The sequence below is a fragment of the Agelaius tricolor genome, unplaced genomic scaffold (genome assembly GCF_023055355.1).
Source record: "Agelaius tricolor isolate 1412-34295 unplaced genomic scaffold, bAgeTri1.0.p SCAF_12, whole genome shotgun sequence".
NCBI classification, from domain to species: Eukaryota; Metazoa; Chordata; class Aves; order Passeriformes; family Icteridae; genus Agelaius; species Agelaius tricolor.
In genome coordinates, this window is record NW_027269272.1 from 8,121,424 (window position 1) to 8,139,793 (window position 18,370).

The following is an 18,370-nucleotide window of genomic DNA, read 5'->3' on the forward strand; positions in this document are numbered from 1 at the left end:
TAAGACAAACTCCTGAGGCACTTGTTCCAGAGCTAATAGCTGTCACATCTCGAGTTCAGACACAAGGAGAAAAGTGCTGGGGAAAACAACCAGGGCAGAACCTCAGAATCTTCAGTGTTGGTAGCTGGGGATGAACCCAGGACTGATAAAAAACTCTGTCCCCCGTTGTGATGTTTGGTTGTTCTTGGTCCCTTTCTTTTCTCTTATGGTTTCTGAGTTCTGTATTCTGCTTTCCTGTGCTGTTTTCACCACAAGGCCGATGCTTTCTGTGGACACTCACAGCTCAACTCACAGGGTAGATCATGGAGAAAACTTCCCCCAAAGGCTCTCTGAACAGCTCTGAGAGCTAGAGGTGTTCTCTCCCATCAGCAGTCTGAGGATGGACATGGAGCAGCTGGCCAGGAGCCGGCTCAGGAGCTGCCCTCACTCTGTCCCAGGGTGGGCCAGGCAGCTCCTGGAGCACTTGGTTTGTGTTTGTCACATGTGTGTGCTGGCTTGGCTGGCTGCAGCAAATCCCAGCTGCAATTCCTTCATCTCCTCACCCTGGCTAGGAGGAGACGTGTAAGCAGATTGCTGCACAGCTGGGGACTCCTTTTAAACTATAACAGTCATTCTTCAAGGTGATGTGGTGCTGTGGCTCCTGTGAGACACAATCCTTCCTGCCAGGATCCTCTGTCCTGTACATCTTGGGCAGTGGGGCCCTTGGCTGGTTCTGCTCCTCCTGTCCTTGGACAGGAGCAAAAGGCCCAGGGGCTGTGTTGAGCTTTGTCTGCCTATGGGGCTTGCTGCTTTCCTGGGAATTTCACAAGGAGCAGTAGGGCAGGGGAGCTGGCTTCAGGAAGTCCTACTGTTTTCAAGCTCTGTGTGTTTATTGAGATAAATAATGCCACATCTTTTTTTTTTTTTTTCCTGAATATTCCTGGTGGATGATGACAGAAATGCATTTGAGACACATTTGAAAATTGACTAGGATATTTTAATACCTATTCATAGTTTTGTCAGATTTGGTTACCATTTGTAGTAGGCACATAGAAGACTTTTAACAAGGAGTTTATACTTGCTGGAAAGGTACAAGCCTTAACAGTTCTAGGCATCTTTAATATAATTGTGTGGCCTGGACTTCAAAACAAAAGGCTGGGGCCAGATGTCCCCTCAAATTCAGTTTTGCTATTAATGCATTGTACAGAGTTAAACTTGGAGAAATCTGCAATAGAGGGAACCTCTCCTTAATGGCAAATGCCACTGGATTTTGTACTTGTTTGAATTTTTACATAATGTAGGAAAATGACAGTGTTAAAAGTTAACATGAAAGAAATGTTCCAGTGCTGGCTAGAAAAATACTCTGATGTCTCTAATGGATAATTATATCAATGGAACATTTTTGTTTGGGAAGCCTATTGGATTGGGAAACTGGTTGACTTCCAAACCAAATATGACTGGCAGATTAAAGTTTTATTAGGAATTGTCATTGTTTCCCTCTTGTTTTATGTTTGGGGCCAGATCTACAGAAAATAGTGGAGAAGTATTTTTCTTATAGTGTTGATTAGTCCACATATGTTTTTATTTTTCTCTTCCTTGTTTATTTAAATGGGCACGGTTGTAAAACAATTTAAAACTTCAGCATTACAGACAAAAGGAGAGCTGGTTTTGATAGACTTGTCAGTTAAGGCTGTTCTAAAATGTAATTATCTTGTTTTTATCTGGAGTTTTCAGTGTTTCACTTTATCAGAAAAACTGCAGAGTGGAAAGATGAGCTGTTCTAGACTGTGTATTTTTGTCTCTGTAAATATTATCTATAATGCTGTTGACTAAAACTGGGCAGTTTCCTTCTGTACAAACACAGAATATATGTAGGGATACTTCATTCTTTTTTTGCCAGAAGAAGAGGTTGCAGTGGCTGAGGTCTTTGTTCCTGCTCTGTGCTGTGTGACTGCCTGGAGCAGTGCAAAGGGAAGGTAAAAGCAGTGGCTGGGGGCAACTCTTGCAGTTCAGGGACAGAGGATGCACCTGCATCCAAAGGATGTGTCAGAATTCAGCTGTGGTCCTGCAGCCTCCAACTAAGGAGGTGAGACAGAATTTAGGACCCTGTCAATGTTAATTGCATTGGTGAGCCCTTAGGTCAGCTCAGGAACAGGAGTTTACAAGCAGGTCTGAAGAGCAGCCTTCTTTTTGCTCCAGAGATTGGTACCTGAGAACCCAATTACTGGGCAAACACAGGCCTTTCATGACATTCATGAGAAACATCTGTGACTGGCAGCAGAAGCCTCAAGGTGGGACTCCTTGAATAAACCTTGGCTGAACGAAATGGAAAGGCAATTTAAAAGCTGTCTCTTAGAATGCCATGTGTACACTCTGTAGAATTTGCTTGACAATGGTTTTTTTACTCTGTAATCAAAGGCACGGAAATTAATTTTTCCATGAAGTAAATACTTTTTGGTTTAATTTTTTTCCGTATTTACTGAAAGCCTAAGGAAAAAAGTAACAGTTAAGAGAAGAGGACTAAAATGATAGTGGGAAAGCATCCCTTTCTACAGGGTTGTTTTTTATAACCCTGTGGCTGACATCCATTCCAGACTGTCCTTCTGAGGGCTCTGGCTCTCAGGCAGCTCTTGCCCATGGAGCTTCTCTTCTGGTTTAGAGTTTGTTTTCCTACATCCTTGGATACTTTGATCAGTGGCTTAGGCTTGCCTTTTGATAAAAAGGATTTTGGTGACTGCCACTGCTTTTTAGGATGTTGGCCACTGCCCCAGCAGGGTGCTGGTTCCCATGTAAAGTGTGGAGAGCTGTTTTATGGGTTTTTGGGAGTTTTTAAAAAATACTTTCTCTGCCTCGATGGGTCATGCTCGGGTGTTGGTGTATCAGCATGTCTGGAAGGGACATTTTGCTGCTCCAGTAATAATTTCCCTCTACTTTCTGTCATTTGGTTTCACGCTGGAGGTTTTGGTTTTAAAGATGAGTCACTGGAAACAGAAATTGGGATTTTCCACAGAGAAAAGCAAAGAGTTTTATTTTGTTGGCTTGAGCTTTGCCAGCAGCTCTTACTTGAGGACAGTGTGGGCATCATGTGCAGCACTGAGGTGTTTGGGGTTTAGCCTGAGATCTCAGCAAGGCTTCCTGCAGCCCCTGCTGGGAGCCAGAGCCCTGGGGCAGTGGCTGCTCAGGTGGGGATTGCATTTTGCTGGTGTATCCAAGTAACTCTATTTAAAAACCCACAGCTTTAGAATTCTTGATGTAGAGAACTTGTTTTTGTCATGTGTTACCAGCATATGAAATTAAAAGGAGAACAGATACCTCCCTTCATGAATTTTGCCTTCAAGCTCATAAGCATGGCAAATTTTCCACTCATGAGAAATCTCTCTGGGTTTCGCTCTTCAGAAGTGCTAATTTAATCTGAATTTAAGATTAAAGGGAAAAACGACCCACAAATAATAAATCCAAGGCTCTGTGTATTTTAGCAACAAATGAAGAGAGCTAACTGTAAATACAGATGTGGTTAGTTGGACTGTATTGTAGCAGAATTAATATGAAGTGTTAAGGCACATGTTTGATGGCTATTATGCAGTTGATTGTGTAGTGGTAGGTCAGGTGATTGATTTATTTATATATTAGCAAATTCTATTTTGTCATTAAACCAGTTCTCTGCCTTTCCTTTTTCACAGCTCTTGAACGTAGAGTCTGGCTGCCTTACAGGTCACTGCAGGCATGTTTGAGAATGGCATGTTTGTCTTTTAAATAAAATAAAATTATTCCTAGGATTTTTCCATATGTTACTTGTATACTAAACTATGTTTTAACAACTGAAACATTGTTTTTAAATTTGGATATTCACCCTATTTTGTTTGTAGAAATAGCAGAAGGAGAGTATTGTTTTAATGTGCAGCTGTTCCATTCTGTATAAATGGTGAGTGAGAGTTAGCTCACACAGGTGAAATCTGCACAGTGTAAAGCCTCAGTTCTCCCAGGAGCATGGCCCCTCTCTGTGGGGTTTGCATTCTGGCTCTTGTTTGGGGTTTCCAGGATAGCAGAATGCAGTGTGGGGTTTGCATTCTGGCTCTTGTTTGGGGTTTTCAGGATAGCTGATGGCAGGGTGGGGTTTGCATTCTGGCTCTTGTTTGGGGTTTTCAGGATAACTGATGGCAGTGTGGGGTTTGCATTCTGGCTCTTGTTTGGGGTTTCCAGGATAGCTGATGGCAGAGTGGGGTTTGCATTCTGGCTCTTGTTTGGGGTTTCCAGGATAACTGATGGCAGAGTGGGGTTTGCATTCTGGCTCTTGTTTGGGGTTTTCAGGATAGCTGATGGCAGAGTGGGGTTTGCATTCTGGCTCTTGTTTGGGGTTTCCAGGATAACTGATGGCAGAGTGGGGCCCCTGCCCAGCCCTGACTGCCAGGGCTCTCTGGGAGAAGGGCTCTGGGCTTTGCTCACCTGTGGGTGAGGCAGCCAAGGCAGAGCTCACCTGTGTGTGGTTCTGCCCTCCCTGCTGGGTGTTCTCCTGGGGCTGGCTGGGCACTGGGCAGTGACTCTAATCCCTGAAGTTGGCTCTTTCCATAAGCAATTTCTCAGCTGATCATCCCCTTGCTACAGGGCTGCTTTCCCTTGTACTCCTGTTTTACTCACGTTTTGCAAAGATGGTGACATCAAAACAAAACCTGGATGTCTTAAGCTTTGTTTTAGTAAGAGTCTTTTGTTAATCTTTTGCTGACCACTCTGATTTTTGAACAGTTTTCTGAGAATTCACAATCACTGACACTTTATTAGCTTTATCTCTCTTATTTTACTTTTACCGAAGATTTTAGGACAATGTTATCCATTAATTGCAAATGAGTTCATCATACTTTAATAATTTGCTGTCCTTTGTTTGAGATTTGGGTTCTGCATCTTCATCAGAGAATATTCTGACTCAAATTTCCCTTCTCTCCTTGTTCAGTGAGCAGAGTTTCAACAGGACAGTATCAGGAAAACTACTTTAATATCACTGGGTTTGCAGGTTGTGCTTTCCCTCTTTCTAGGCCATGTGCAGTCTTCTGAAAAGCATGGAGGGCTACTTAAACTTCATGTTTGATGATAGGTTTGTTTCTCTGAGCTGTCCTTTGTTCTTGCCTTAATCCCCACTGTGCTGCTGCAAATGAAAACCATTGGGGTTTATGGATGTGCTGGTTCCACTGTGTGTGTCTGAAAGAGAGGTGCTTAATATGCTTCATACAGTTGTTCATGTTTCTCCTTAGTCCTTTTAATTTTTCTCTTGTGAGTTGTCTTTCAGGCAGTTTTGTTCATTTCTCTGTGCTTTTGCAGGAATATCATTGCTGAAATGATACAGTGACTGACTTAATCCAAAGTGTCTTGTCGCTTGACTGTAAAGATTTTTGAAAAATTTATTGTGTGTTCTTGGGCATGTGGAGTTTCTGTGATTAATGAAGTGTCTCAAACTGCACTGATTTTGAAGATTTTAATGCCTAGGGGCAGTTTTTTATTGCCTTTTGTTTTTTCTAATAAAATAATCTCTGTTCCCAAAATTAGTTCCCTTCTGGCTTTTCAAAGCTCACTCTGTGAGAGCAAAGCAGTGCTTGTACATACTAAATGGCATTGTGGTTTATTTTAAATGAGGCAGGGTCTAAGTAGTTTGTATTTAAAAGACTGGGGCTTTTGTGGACTTGCTGCAGTGAAATACCAAGTCTTGTAAAATTCAAGTGATCTCTCTTCATTACTTTTGTGAGATGGCTGGATTAAAAGAGCTGGAAACATATGTGGTGTAATTTTGGGTTTACCAACTGTGCACATTAATGCTGAATGAAGACAAGAAATAAGAGTCACTGTCTTCCCCTAAGCTGTTTTATGGCAAGAGTCCCAAAGATACCAATAATTCTCTGATCCAGAGAGCATTGCTCTGAGCTCCTGAGATTAATGACTGTCAAGGAAGGCATCCCCAGCACAAAAATCTGTCAGGTTCTACTGTATTAAATATGTTTTGAGGTTTGCTGCTGGCAAATCCATGGCAGCTTTCTGTGCCTTGGCCTGGTGTTGACAAGGACAAACAAGAGAGCTGGCTTGGCTTGGGTAAGCAGTGGCATATGGTGTTGAGATCACTTCCCTGAGCAGGTCACTTTGTGGACAGAAAGCAGTTGGGATTAGATGTGAAACAGAAAAGTGCTAATTTAATGCAGTAGTGAAAATATTGATTTGAATTTGTAAGGCTTTTTATCTTGGAAGGACAGTGCTGTAGAGAAGTGCCAGATGTCTGTGGGCTGTGTCTGACTGATGCCATTAACATATGAGGCGCGTGGTGCCCTGTGCCTTGGGCTGGCAGAGCTTTGATCTCTGCCTCCAGCCAGGTGTGAGGCAGGGATGCTGCAGGGAGGGCAGGGACAGGTCAGGAGAGGCCCTTACCAGTGAGCTGATGTAGTTTGCAGCAGCCCAGAAGCTGCTGCCTTGGTGTTTTAACACCAGGGGATCAATACTCGTGAAGATGTGGTGGGTAGAGCTAAGGTATGGTTTGAAGTCTCTTTATTTCTTTGTTTTCCCTGTGTATTTTGGGATTCTGGATGTTCCAGTACACATCCTAATGACAGTTGACTTGAATGTCCAAAGACATTTTGGGATGAGTCTGAGGAGACTGAGTCTCCCCGTTCTTAGTCTGGGGAGAGCCCTAAGGAAAAGAGGCACCTAGGCTGAGAGAAAGGAGAAGTGCATGCTTGTCCTTTGTGCAGGGAGCACTCACAGGGCTTCAGCTGTGGAGAGCTCATGTCAGCAGCAGATTGCTGGGTAACAGAACAGCAGCAACTCTTGAACTATCTTGAACTCTGCTTTATGGGATATGTTTTTGTACCATGCCCAGCTGCTGTGGATGAAAGGATCACTGAAGCCTGAGGATTTGTAGCCCGTGTTCCTGAGAAAATACTTTTTGCTGTGTGTTTTTCTGCTGTGCTGAATCTTCTTGGCTGCTGTGTTGGTGTTCAGTTCATGTGTGAAATCTGCCAAGCATCCTTTTTTCAGTCATGTTGCAATTGCTGCTGCACAGCTTCCCACTCCGCTATTTGTGGGACTCATACAGGACAAAAGGAAAGAAAAAACCAAGCAAACCCCAAACTAAAAGCCAAGGTCCCCACCCCCTGGAAAAGGATGGCAGAAGCACTCAGTGCAGTGTATATCAGTGTAGAGCAGTTGATCTTTAATTTGGGACAATACTATGGAAATGGGAAGAGTTGCCAACTGTTTCTGAACACAGCTGATAAAAGCTGTTTGGAAAATCTGTTCCAGGACAATTCAGTTGGATTAGTTCATTTAGCTGGTGCTGAGTTCTGTAGACAGAAGCAGGACAGTGCTTTAAAATCTTCCTGCAGTGCTCGTGACTCTTGTTGGATGAGCAGCAGTGGCTGGATCTACTGTATTTATAAAAATCGTGCTCAGGCCACAATTCCCCCCTGTTTAGTCTTTGTGTATTTAAGCCTTGCTTGGTGGCCCCCAGGACACTGATTTGGCACAGATGAAGTCTTCTCACAGCATGATGAGATGTGGCAGCTCTCAGCAATAGGAGGGACTTGTCCAGAGCCTGTGGTTTATTGCCCCTCTCACTTGGCAGTCCCACTGAGGCTGTGGTGGCCCAGGACTGACATAATTGTGTCATTGCAAGCACTGCTGGGCTCTTTTTGCATCTTGTCACTGAACAACCCGGAGAAGGAGCACGATGTGACTTGAGCAATGTGTTTATAGAGCAGCAAATCCATCTGTTTGTCTGGGTGCCTCATAGGAACCTCCCCCACTCCCCCCAGACCAAGTGCAGAGCCAAGCCATGGTGGGTAATTAGTGACATGCTGGGAAAGAAAAGCTTTAGCATGCATGTGTATTTATTTTAAAGAAATTAGTATATTAAATTGATGAAAATATAAATCTATTTGGTGGTGAACATTACATGTAGAGTTTCAGTGTAGTAGGAAAATACGATAAAATGCAGCAAGTAATTTTTCCCTTTGGGAGGAGAAGTGGAAAATGATTGTCATCTCTAGAGCTTGAAAAGGCTCAGATTTGCAGTCAGCATTGCTGTGTTATTGCTGTCAGGCTGAAAATCCTGGAAGCTGTTTAAGCAGTGCCATATGCCCTTCTGAATTGTCCAGTGAAAAACAATGGGGGGCGGGGGGAAACCCCTGAAATGATAAAGCTCTTTTCAGAGCCACATCTGGACTTTATAAATGCAAGCACACATTGTGTAATTTAATGTATCTGCTTAAATTAGGTCTCAAACATAAGAGTACAAGGCCTGCCATGTTGTGTTTGGTGCAAAAAGGATTTTCTTAACATATTTATTTTCCTCATGTAAGTTGGATTGTAACCTTGTAAAAAAAAAATCTGCTAGCCATGCAGCTAATGCAGCTGGAAATAAGAAACCTGTTCCCTGCAGCACTGGTGTTTAAAGCTGGTAAGCTACCAGGCATGGTGGTTGTGTGTAGTTATTCTATTTTACCTTTGAGCATGAACACACAAGTACTGAAATCTGGTTTTTTGCCCTGACTCTGATATGGAATAAGGCCCTGGGTCAGTCCTGTGAGCTGTGGCTCCATGGGCAAGGTCTGCTTTGGGCAAATGCCCCAAAATGAAGAAAACCTTTCAAGAAGGTTCACAGCTTGTGAGGCAGAAAATAGGCAGACAAGTAGGCTTTGCCCCACTCCTGGGAAGGGGTAGGAGGGTTGGCTATTTCTGTCCAACTCTGTGAAAAGCAGCTGAGGAGAGCAGCCTATTTATAGTCGCTCTCAGTTGTCCACAGGAACATTTGCATCTCCAGTGGAAAACTTCAGGGATCTGAAAACTAAGAAGGCTGAAAACTCAGGTGGCATTAGACTGAAGAATAAGCTTTTGGTTGCATTTCATGTAAGAAAATGACACCAGGATTGATTAGAAAAACTAAGATGAACTTACCAGTTGTAGCTGCAGTTATATTATTATTCTGGGGAGAAAGCAGGGACTGTGGTGAGAAAACTCATGCTGGGGTGTGTGTGTCTAGGCTTCCATTTTGTTTGTGTGTGGCAGGAGAGACTTAAGTCTTGAAGTTTTTTTTCCTTATGTCCTAATGTCTGTGATTTTCTTCCAAACATTAAAAATCTAAATACTCTAGAGCTCACCCTCCTTCCCCCTTCATCAGATCTGACCTCCACTGGGTTAGCTGAGCTCCATCTGCAGCCTCCTAAATTCCCTGCGTTCCCATTTTCTGTCAGTGAACCTAGGACATACAGGATGCTTCAGAAAACTTACATTTCCTACACTTTGAACAGAGTAACAGCATTTTATTTAAAATTTCCCCTGGGTATTTTTGCAGTTGGAGGAGAGGGTTCCTCGTGTTGCCTGCCCTGCTCCCATCTCCAGCATGTTTTGGATGGAGAGTGGCTGTAGCTGAATTCTCCAGGAGAAAGGCAAGAAGGGACCTGGTGCTTCAGGCTCTGTGGTGACTGAGTGTGCAAGGCTAAAAGAAAAGGGAAATCCACCTCTTTTCTTGATTAAATCACAAGAAGGAATTGGGGGAGGAAATGGGACTGTTAATTCTGTGTTGTCACTATGAAACTGAAGATGTTTGAAGAACTGCATGAGGAAATATAAACATAGCACGTAACAATTTTAAAAGCAGCATTTTTTCTGATATTGACTCAAGTAATGCAGAAATTTACCCAACAAAGATGAGTGCACTGAAATGGGCACACACCCTCCTCATCCACCCAACTAAGTGAATTTAATCAATTTCTCATGACGGGTTAAAATTTCTCTGTAAGAATTTGAAATATGATGCTCTGTTTCACAAGTCTGCTGCAGCATTCCTCATGGTCTTCCAAGGTAATAGGTTTTTTTGCTGTAGGAAGGGAGATGTCCATGTTTATTTGATAGGATCGATAGAACTGTTCTAGTGGATTTTAATTTCTGGTGTCAAAATATGCTGTGCTGAAGGCCATGGCAGAAGTGTGGCTCTGCAGTATGAAGTGCAGGTGTTCAAGGCTGCTGTAGCAAGCATTTTTCAGCACTTTTGATTAGAAACACTGCCATGAAAAGAATATTTATTCAATGATATCTGCTACTTGGTTGCTACACCTTAGTACTCTTTTTTTTAAGTTTGTCCTAGAATGTGACATGTAGGCTGCTGGCAATAGAACTGTGCTGTAAGACTGCTTGAAAAGTCTCTAAATTATTATGATTTCTTTTACAGAGGGAAAAACAGCAGCAGTAGTCATAACATTGAGTGGGTTAAATAGGTGTATGGGTCTGGGCACATGTCAGCCCATAACTCACCACTGGTGCTGAGTGTTTGCAAACTGTTGGAAACTCAGAGGGGATCTGAGTCTCTGCTTGCTCTCATTTGGCTCGATCCCATGAGCTTGGAAGTTCCTGCCTTGTTCCCTATTGAGGCTGTGATGAATCTGTGTTGGATCACCCATTTTCAGAGATGGGGCAGGCAGGATTTCAGGTGTGTAAGGAGGGAAGGGCTCCCCTCTGCTGCCCTGCCACAGCTGCACTCTGAGGGTTGTACCTGTGTCACCTTGGAATGCACACAGCTGTTAGGGTGAAATATTGTGGACAAATTGCACTCCAAGGAACCTTCTTTGTCTTCTCGGGGTTTTGTTAAAGCAGAGCATTTGATTGTTGCTATTCCAGGTTAAATTTAAGTGTGTGCCCTCCTCCATTCCCCACTGTTTTTCTCTCTATTACCCACCTCCCCCATAGCTCCCTTCACTCTTTTTTAATTTCCTTGGTGATTGTGCTCAGAGAATTTAGCAGCACTGTGGGAAGAAAACCTTGAAGCTCAGAGGCTGTTCTGTAGTGCAGAGGGGGCTGTGGCTGCCCATGAGCACCTCTGTGCTTGAGGGACCCCTTTTCCCCCTGCTCCTCAACAGGCAGGACACACAAAAGGAGCGGAGAAAATGGAAGGGCAAATGCTTGGGGAAGCAGAGTTGTGGTGAAAAAGTAGTAAAGTAAAAATTACTGGGGTTTTTTGTTAATTAAGCTATACATTCTAATAAACTAAAAACCAGTGAAAATTTTAAGACTGTAAAAGTTAAGTAGCTCCATTTATATTTTATATAAATACTAAATCTAAAGTTAGAAACTTGTGTTCACAGGCTTAGAAAGCCTTTCAAAAGACCTTTATGGTTATTTTTTAGAATAGTACTTGATAGTTTGACCAGTGTGAGGTTAATAAGCCTTTTTTTGTTTGTGTGATTACTCACCATTCACATACAGCACATTAGTGATTGTGGCCTTATGCATTATGGATGAAGGCCCTTGCTGTTAACACAGATCTTACCTTTGAGCCACTCAAAGCCTTTATTTAGCAATGCAAAAGCAGAAAATGAGAAAGGTGGGTTGTGTGTCACACAGGCACGTTTGAACTTCATTAATACCCAAATGTGCATTTGCAGTCCAAGGCAGAGCTCTAAGGCTGATCCTGGGGGGTGAGGGTGGGGTTTGCAGGGATCACACCTGGGACTTGTAGGCTCATAGCCAGGGTCACAGGATGTCAGAGCTCTGTGCTCAGCTTGCTTCATTTCTCCACTGCCTGTGTCCCTTCAGTGTTGCAGGATGTGCTCTTCAGCCCATGTGTGCCTTAGCTGCTTCTTCCAGATTGTTTTCCACTTTTTTTTTTTCAGAGTGTTTCTTCACCTTTTCCCCCCTACCTATGTTATTTTCAAGAATTCCTGCCTCTGTACAATACTCCTGTTCTAGCTTCCATTTTTTCAGAGAGCAGCTAGAAGAGGAGCTGGGAGCTGGGATGTTTAACCTGGACAAAAGCAGGCTCAGGGGGACCTCTCTCTCTCTAGAGCCTCCTTTCAGGAGGCTGTGACCAGGTGCCCATCAGTCTCCTCTCCCAGGTATCAAGCAGCAGGACAAGAGGAAATTGCCTCAAGTTGTGCCAGGGGAGCTGCAGACTGATCTGAGGGAAAATGTGTGGATGTGGCATTTGGGGCCAGGTTTTAGTGGTGAAGACAGCAGTGCTGGGTTGACAATTGGATTCAGTGATCTCAGAAGCCTTTTCCAGCCTTAATGAGTCTATGAATCTGTGGAGTCCTCATTCATCACCAGACTTTGAGAAGCCTGAGTGTTCTGCTCTGTGCTAGGCAGCCTTGTTCACTGCCCTGGTAGGAGCAGAAAGGGGTGGGGGGAAAGGTGTGAGTGGATAAATAACTTCTTGTGCTCTCAAATGTGCGTTTGCTTTCCTTTAGCCGTCAGCAGAAGGTTCCTTACAGTGGGCTTGCTGTTCTTCATTTCTGCTGTGTGGCTGCATTTCTATTTGACTGTTTTAAATAGTATGTTTGCATGGGGCTGAAAGGACCTTCTGTATTATAAAAGATGAAAACTTCAGCTCTCTGTTAAGTCAGAAAATTGAGACTAACATGGCTGCTCGTGCTGCTGCTTCTCAGGCTGTTTGGAGCTATAAGGGAAAACAGCAATGGAAACGGGTTTTATTGCCTGTCTTTCTGATTTTAGGTAAATATTCTTGATTCCTTTTCATGGATAAATGTGTTTCTTCTTGGTAAACAGTGTTGCTACCTTTTGTATCTCAGCCTGAAAGTAGGACTGCAGGAGGGAGGGAAATTGATAATGAAGTGATTTAGTGTTGAATTTGGTGTTCTTTCTACATGAATTGCACTTTGTGTGTTTGGTTTTCTGCTGTACTGAATCCTGTCAAATTCATGTCAGTTTTGTAGCCCTAATGGGTGTCTGGCCTCCTGCTTGGGCTTCAGAGCACAATAGCTGATTTGGTAAACTTGCTATTTTTCCAGTTGCTGTGTAGGAATTGTTATCATTCCACTGAAAGCACGTCTGAGTCCCTCTTGCTTGGAAGCTACTTCTCTGATATTTGGGGGTTTATATATTTTGGGCATTCAGGAACTTGGTGGGGGGGAGGGAGTATGGAAGTCATACAATTAACTTTTTGCTCTTTAAATTGGTCCTAATTAATGTACACTGGAAATAAAACCTTACAGTGTTTGAGATGCTGCTGGGTTTGTTAAACACATTTCTTAGTCAAGCTGTTGAGTTCATTTTAGAATGTGCTCTTCAGGTTCTTAGGTGGGATTTAAATAAAAAGTTCCTGGAGGTTTTTTTTCTAATTAAACTTTGTATCAGAATTTGGATTTTAATTCTTTTGAATTGTGTTGACTTAATAATTTGAGTTTAGAGCTGCAAGAATTCTTGAAGCAGTGATTCTACAGCAGTATTGAGGTGTAATCTCGAGTGACCAGAGCCTCTCTGTCTCACAAGGCAGCAGCTGCTGTTTGACTGCTCCATCAGGTCTTACTCCTGCCTGATACCAGCCCATGTATTCAGATTTACTTTGTGTTTCAAGCAATTTTAGCCTGGTGGGACTCTGGGAGGAGTTGCATTGAGCGCTTTCCTTTTATTGTTTCTGTAACTTACTACTTTTTCCCCTCGCTATAACTTTTTCAAAATTGTTGTTTCAAAGTAGTTTTTATGTAGCTTCTTTAGTTACAAAAATAAGTTTATGAATATTGGGAAATAAAAATGTTTTCTCTTTCCCTTTCTGTTGTCAAGCTAGCTCTGTAATAACATGTCCATATACTTTATAGTTTCAGTGTTGGCAAGGGTTCCAGTTAGATGATGAAATATGTTTCAGATCTATTTTATTAACTGCTCTGGTTGGGCTAAATGCACATCAAAATCATCTGTTACATTTCTGGTTTACATTGTTGTATTCCTGTTGTAGTGAAACATGAGCTTTGAAGGGCACAGCAGTGGAAAAATCCTGCTCAAAACCTCCCTTAATCATAGATTTAAGTGTGACTATGTGCACACTGGCAGACTTCTGTTTTGGGCGAGTGCATGTTACTGTGAACTAATAGAGAAATTCACATAAAATATTGCTAAGCTGTAAAAAACAATGTGAAAACTGTGTAGCAGTGTTCTGACCTTGTAATGATTTACAGCTGGAAGAGCAGAACCGAGTATGGGAAAAAAGAACAAATTTCAGCTTCATTTTTCAAGTTTATTTTTATTTTTTTCTTTTCCTCTCTGAGCTGTATCAGTTCAATACTGTTTGTACTTTTGTCCCTTACAAACAGACCAGAAAACCCATGGGGGAGACAGAGGTGGCATTGACACTGCAGGGGAGGATTTCAGCAGGGAAATACTTGGATACAGAGAGACTGTCAGCTCTTCTTCAAAGAGCTTTAGAGAACTGCTCTGTGTGGGACAGGGAGTACAAAAATGAAGGACCAAATGGAGCCTTCTGTGCAAAGGGAGCTGGAGAGGATGAGAGTGTGAGGAGAAGTGGGATAAATGAGCACAGCAAGGGAGCATGAAGGCCAAGTACTTGAAATGAGAAGGGAGGGAGAAAGGAGAGAACATCATAAATACAAGAGGCACTAACAATGTCCAGGGAATGGTAGGAGATGAGGAAATAATTGAGAAGCAACTAAGAATAAAATTGAATATTAGAAATATTCAATATACACTGTTGTTTCAGCAGCCAGAAATACAAAGGGAGGATGTGTTACCTGGGATCTTCATCCCAAAGCTCTGAAGCTGCAGGAGTGTTGCAGCTTCTGAGGAGCTTTGACAAGGGCTGAGGAGCACCAGTGTGGCTGGGTGGGATCTTGAGGGTGACTGTGCTGAGCTATGGGAAGGCAGCTCCAGCTGGGATTCATCTCTCCTTGGTGCTGTGTTGTCATTCTTCCCTGTTGTCCTCCTCCTCCTCCCTCCTATCCCTGTTCCCCCAACTCTGAAATCCTTGTTATTTTCATGTAAAAGCACCTGGTGGAGATTTTTAGGAGACTGCAGAGACTGGTGCCCAGTTCATGTAATTCCTTTTTCTATTTAGCTACATTAAATAGATGACCAATGTGTTTGAGTAAGTAATTTGATTGATTGCCATTATTTTCATCCAATATGTGTTATTTCCACTGTGTTAAAAGCAAATACTGCTTATCATAGATCTTTTCTTCTCCCTTGTATAAGCCAAGCATATTCACTGTATAATAAGGACAAGTTTTACCAACTGTGACATGAACTATTGATATTTCTAATCTCTGAGTCCATTTCCAGTCCACAAAATATTTTTGAGTCATACTGACTTAAGAGTCACCTTTAAAAATGTTCTTTCAGTTGCTTTTTAAATTGCAAATGTGTTCTGGCAGTCCTGCAGGTGTTATTTTAAATATTCAATGTTATTCTTAGTGTTCAATGTTATTCTTAATCTTCAGTTTTATTTTTAATATTTTAAAGACAGTAGATGCTTCTCTGTAAGATTTAGTGCTTTTCCTTATTCTTGAATTTGTCTGGCAGTGTTATGGCATTTATTGAACCAGTTTGATTAGAAATGAGACTTGCTTTCTGCAGAGAGGTATTTGGCCTCAAGAGTCATAGGCACTTGATTTTAAAAGCTGCTGTATGCATCTGCCCTTAGTGGTCTCAGTACAAAAATGGGATCTGTAGGATTTTTGTGGTTAAAACTGCCTTAGATGAAAAAATTAGGATCTTTATTTTGCTTTTAAATTTAGGATCAGAGTTACCTTGGAGTTTTTGCTGTTGGGGTATGGTTTCCCCTGTCTGCTGAAACACTCTGTGTCTAAGCTGACCTGAGCTACTTGAGCCAGCTCTGAGTCTGTGACATGAGGGAGCAGTAGCTGTGTTGTTTGTGGGTTGCTCTAGAGAGAATTGCTGCAGAAAGCTGGGAGTTGTTGCTGTAACCTTTGCTGGCTTGGAACCTTGGCCAATAGAATGTTCCTGTAATTTGTGCTGTGGACAGATGCTGTCTGTAGTGCTGTTTATTTGCAGAGTCCAGTCACTGTTGTATGACATGCTTGGGTTTGAGGTTTATACCCCAAGTGCAAGTGCACAGCACAGCCCAGAGTTCCCAGCCTCTGGCAGCTACTGCCAAGGCTCTGTGTTACTGCCACTTCTTAGGCAGGGGTTTGCAATTCTCATAACCATGTGAGTCTAAGCAAGGGGTTAAAAATTGAGTCTGGTAGATAAAGGCTGAAATGGCAGCTGAGCTCCACAATTAAAGTGTTCAAAGTCAAAATTGCAGTTTAATATTCTCACCAAACACAGCTGAAAGCAAAATCTGAAACAGCTTAGTGAAAAGTTTCAAGTCACTGCACTTGGCAGGTATTGGCCTTGTCAATAGCTCTAGCAAGGCTGTGGAAAATGCTTGGGTTCTGGTTTTGGCAGACAAAGAGTGACCACATCAAATATTTGAAGTGTAATGTATTGTAGTGTAAGAATGAAGGGCCTGTGTTTATTACTGGCTATGTGTTCATAACATCTGTGTGTGTTTTGCTTTGGTTTGCTGTCTTCATTGGTTTTCCTGGTCTGTATAACTATTTATTGTGGAACAAATTCACCTCTGAAATTGAAACTGGGAGTCAAGATGGAACTGAGGAACTGACACAGAAGAATTAGTAAAGTTTTGCTTTGAAATTTGTTGTCTCATCTGTTCTTTCTTTTTTTTTTTTCCTCTCAAGATAGAAGACTAAGGGGCTATAAATATGAACATTTTTCCTCCTCTTTTCTACCTCTAAAGCTTCTGATTAAAATTCCAGAGAATAGAATAGAATAGAATAGAATAGAATAGAATAGAATAGAATAGAATAGAATAGAATAGAATAGAGGCATTTGTTATTACAAGTGTAGTCTGGTTAGACTCATAAATTAAGACTCACTGATGCTCTCACATTAAGGCAAGGCCATTACAACTCTGGCCTTACATTTAGATATGCTTCAACTTTCATCTACATGTCAGAAGACTTAGTGGTGATATTTCTGTTACCTCTCCTCTGTATGTGTTTACTGCATTTCTTTGTGTTTCATATTTTTTTGTATAGTCTCAGTTTCATTCAAAGAAATATATTTTCTATGGTTTTTTAAAATTTATTTTATTTTTTTTTGAATAAGCCAGACTGTTTAAGGTTGACAAGGTGGCAATGTAAGGACAGGGATTAGTGAGGAAAATGATGAATAATCCAGTCCTTCAATCTTGACTACTTTGTTTTCCCAGTGGTTTGTACTGCCCTCATCATAGCTGTGCTGTGTCTTTTACTGATGTCCTTCAATGTCAGTTTTTCAATAAAAATTATGGGGGACAGCCAGACCTATGGTGGCACTTTTTCTGTGATTCATACTGAGAGACTGAGAGAAAAAGCAGCTTCAAGAAGAGTGCAAAACTCAGAGTTGTTCTACATCTGGGTCTGCTCCTGAAGTCTTAGCCAAGCATTGACTTAGCTAAAGAGCTTTTCTGGGCTATGTAAACCAGGAAAAAAAAAATCACAGTGAAGTTGTTGCATACTGTTGAGAGACATCCTTTCATGAAACTATAATCTTTGTGCATAATTACTTAAAATAATGATTAAAAAGTCATAATCCTCTATGTCCCTCAAGTCTCTTGAAGATGTATGGTGTATGTTTTGTATCTTTCAGTGCACTTAATCCCAGCAAACCCTGTGAGGGAGGATGGGTTGAATGCCAAGAGCAGGAAGAGAATAATGCCTGATTTGCTGACGGAGCCCCCTGCCATAGACCCCGTTTATGAAGCCCAGGTGTACTGCAACGTTCCCAGCATCGCCGAGCGCAGCATGGAGGGTGAGCTGGGCTGGGGAGGGCACACCTCAGCTCAGCTGCTCCTTCCTTTGTGCTCTTATTGGAAATGAGAGCTCTGTGCACTGGCAGTTCATTGCTGCTTGGAGAAGGTGGAGCAAATGCCAGCTGGTCACTGAGTTACATTAAATCATTCAAAACCTGCTCTCCCCTTTCCCCTTTCCCGTCTTGATTTTTGGAAATTGTTCTGTCCACCCACTAGTCAGCTATAGGTCTAAAACTGGGAAATTGTTCTCTCCACCCACTAGTCAGCTATAGGTCTAAAACTGAAAGGGTTGGGAGGGGTATAGATATTTAATATTTGAAATTGTAATTCTTCTTACACGTCAGCTGCATTTCAAAGAGTTGACTTGGAATTCAGGAAGAAAACCCCACTGAAGTAATTAATTTTGGAATTACAAGCCATTAGACATGGTCAGCTAGAAGGCATATTTGCATTCTTTACTCCACAGCAGCTGCAGCAAGTTTGAATGAAGCCCTTCATTAGCATATCCTACTAATGGTTATCAAATAAATCACAAAGTAGTATGTCAGAAAGATCCAGATTAGACATGCTGCAAAATCCATTATTATGATGGGGACCTGAAGAGAGGTGTTATGAAAGTGGAATAACCTTATTGTGCTTGAGTAGTGTTTTGTGTGGTTGGTGGACTTCAGATGTACTGTGGAGATATGCTAGGAGCCTCAGTTTTGTATAACTTGTCTTGCAATCTGAAGTAAAATCTTGTTTGTATTGGTAAATTGTAATTCCCTAGGGGTGTTTTCTTTCATTTCAATACCAATGCTGTCA

General features: G+C 42.0%; 1 protein-coding gene across 1 annotated transcript in view; it reads left to right on the top strand.

Moving 5' to 3' along the window:
• Positions 1–18,370, top strand: part of PXYLP1 (2-phosphoxylose phosphatase 1) — a 47,990-nt gene that overhangs the window by 17,799 nt on the left and 11,821 nt on the right. The window contains exon 3 of the mRNA XM_071437470.1: positions 17,404–17,565. Within this exon, the coding sequence (XP_071293571.1) occupies positions 17,404–17,565 (162 nt within the window). The remainder of the gene's footprint in view (positions 1–17,403; positions 17,566–18,370) is intronic.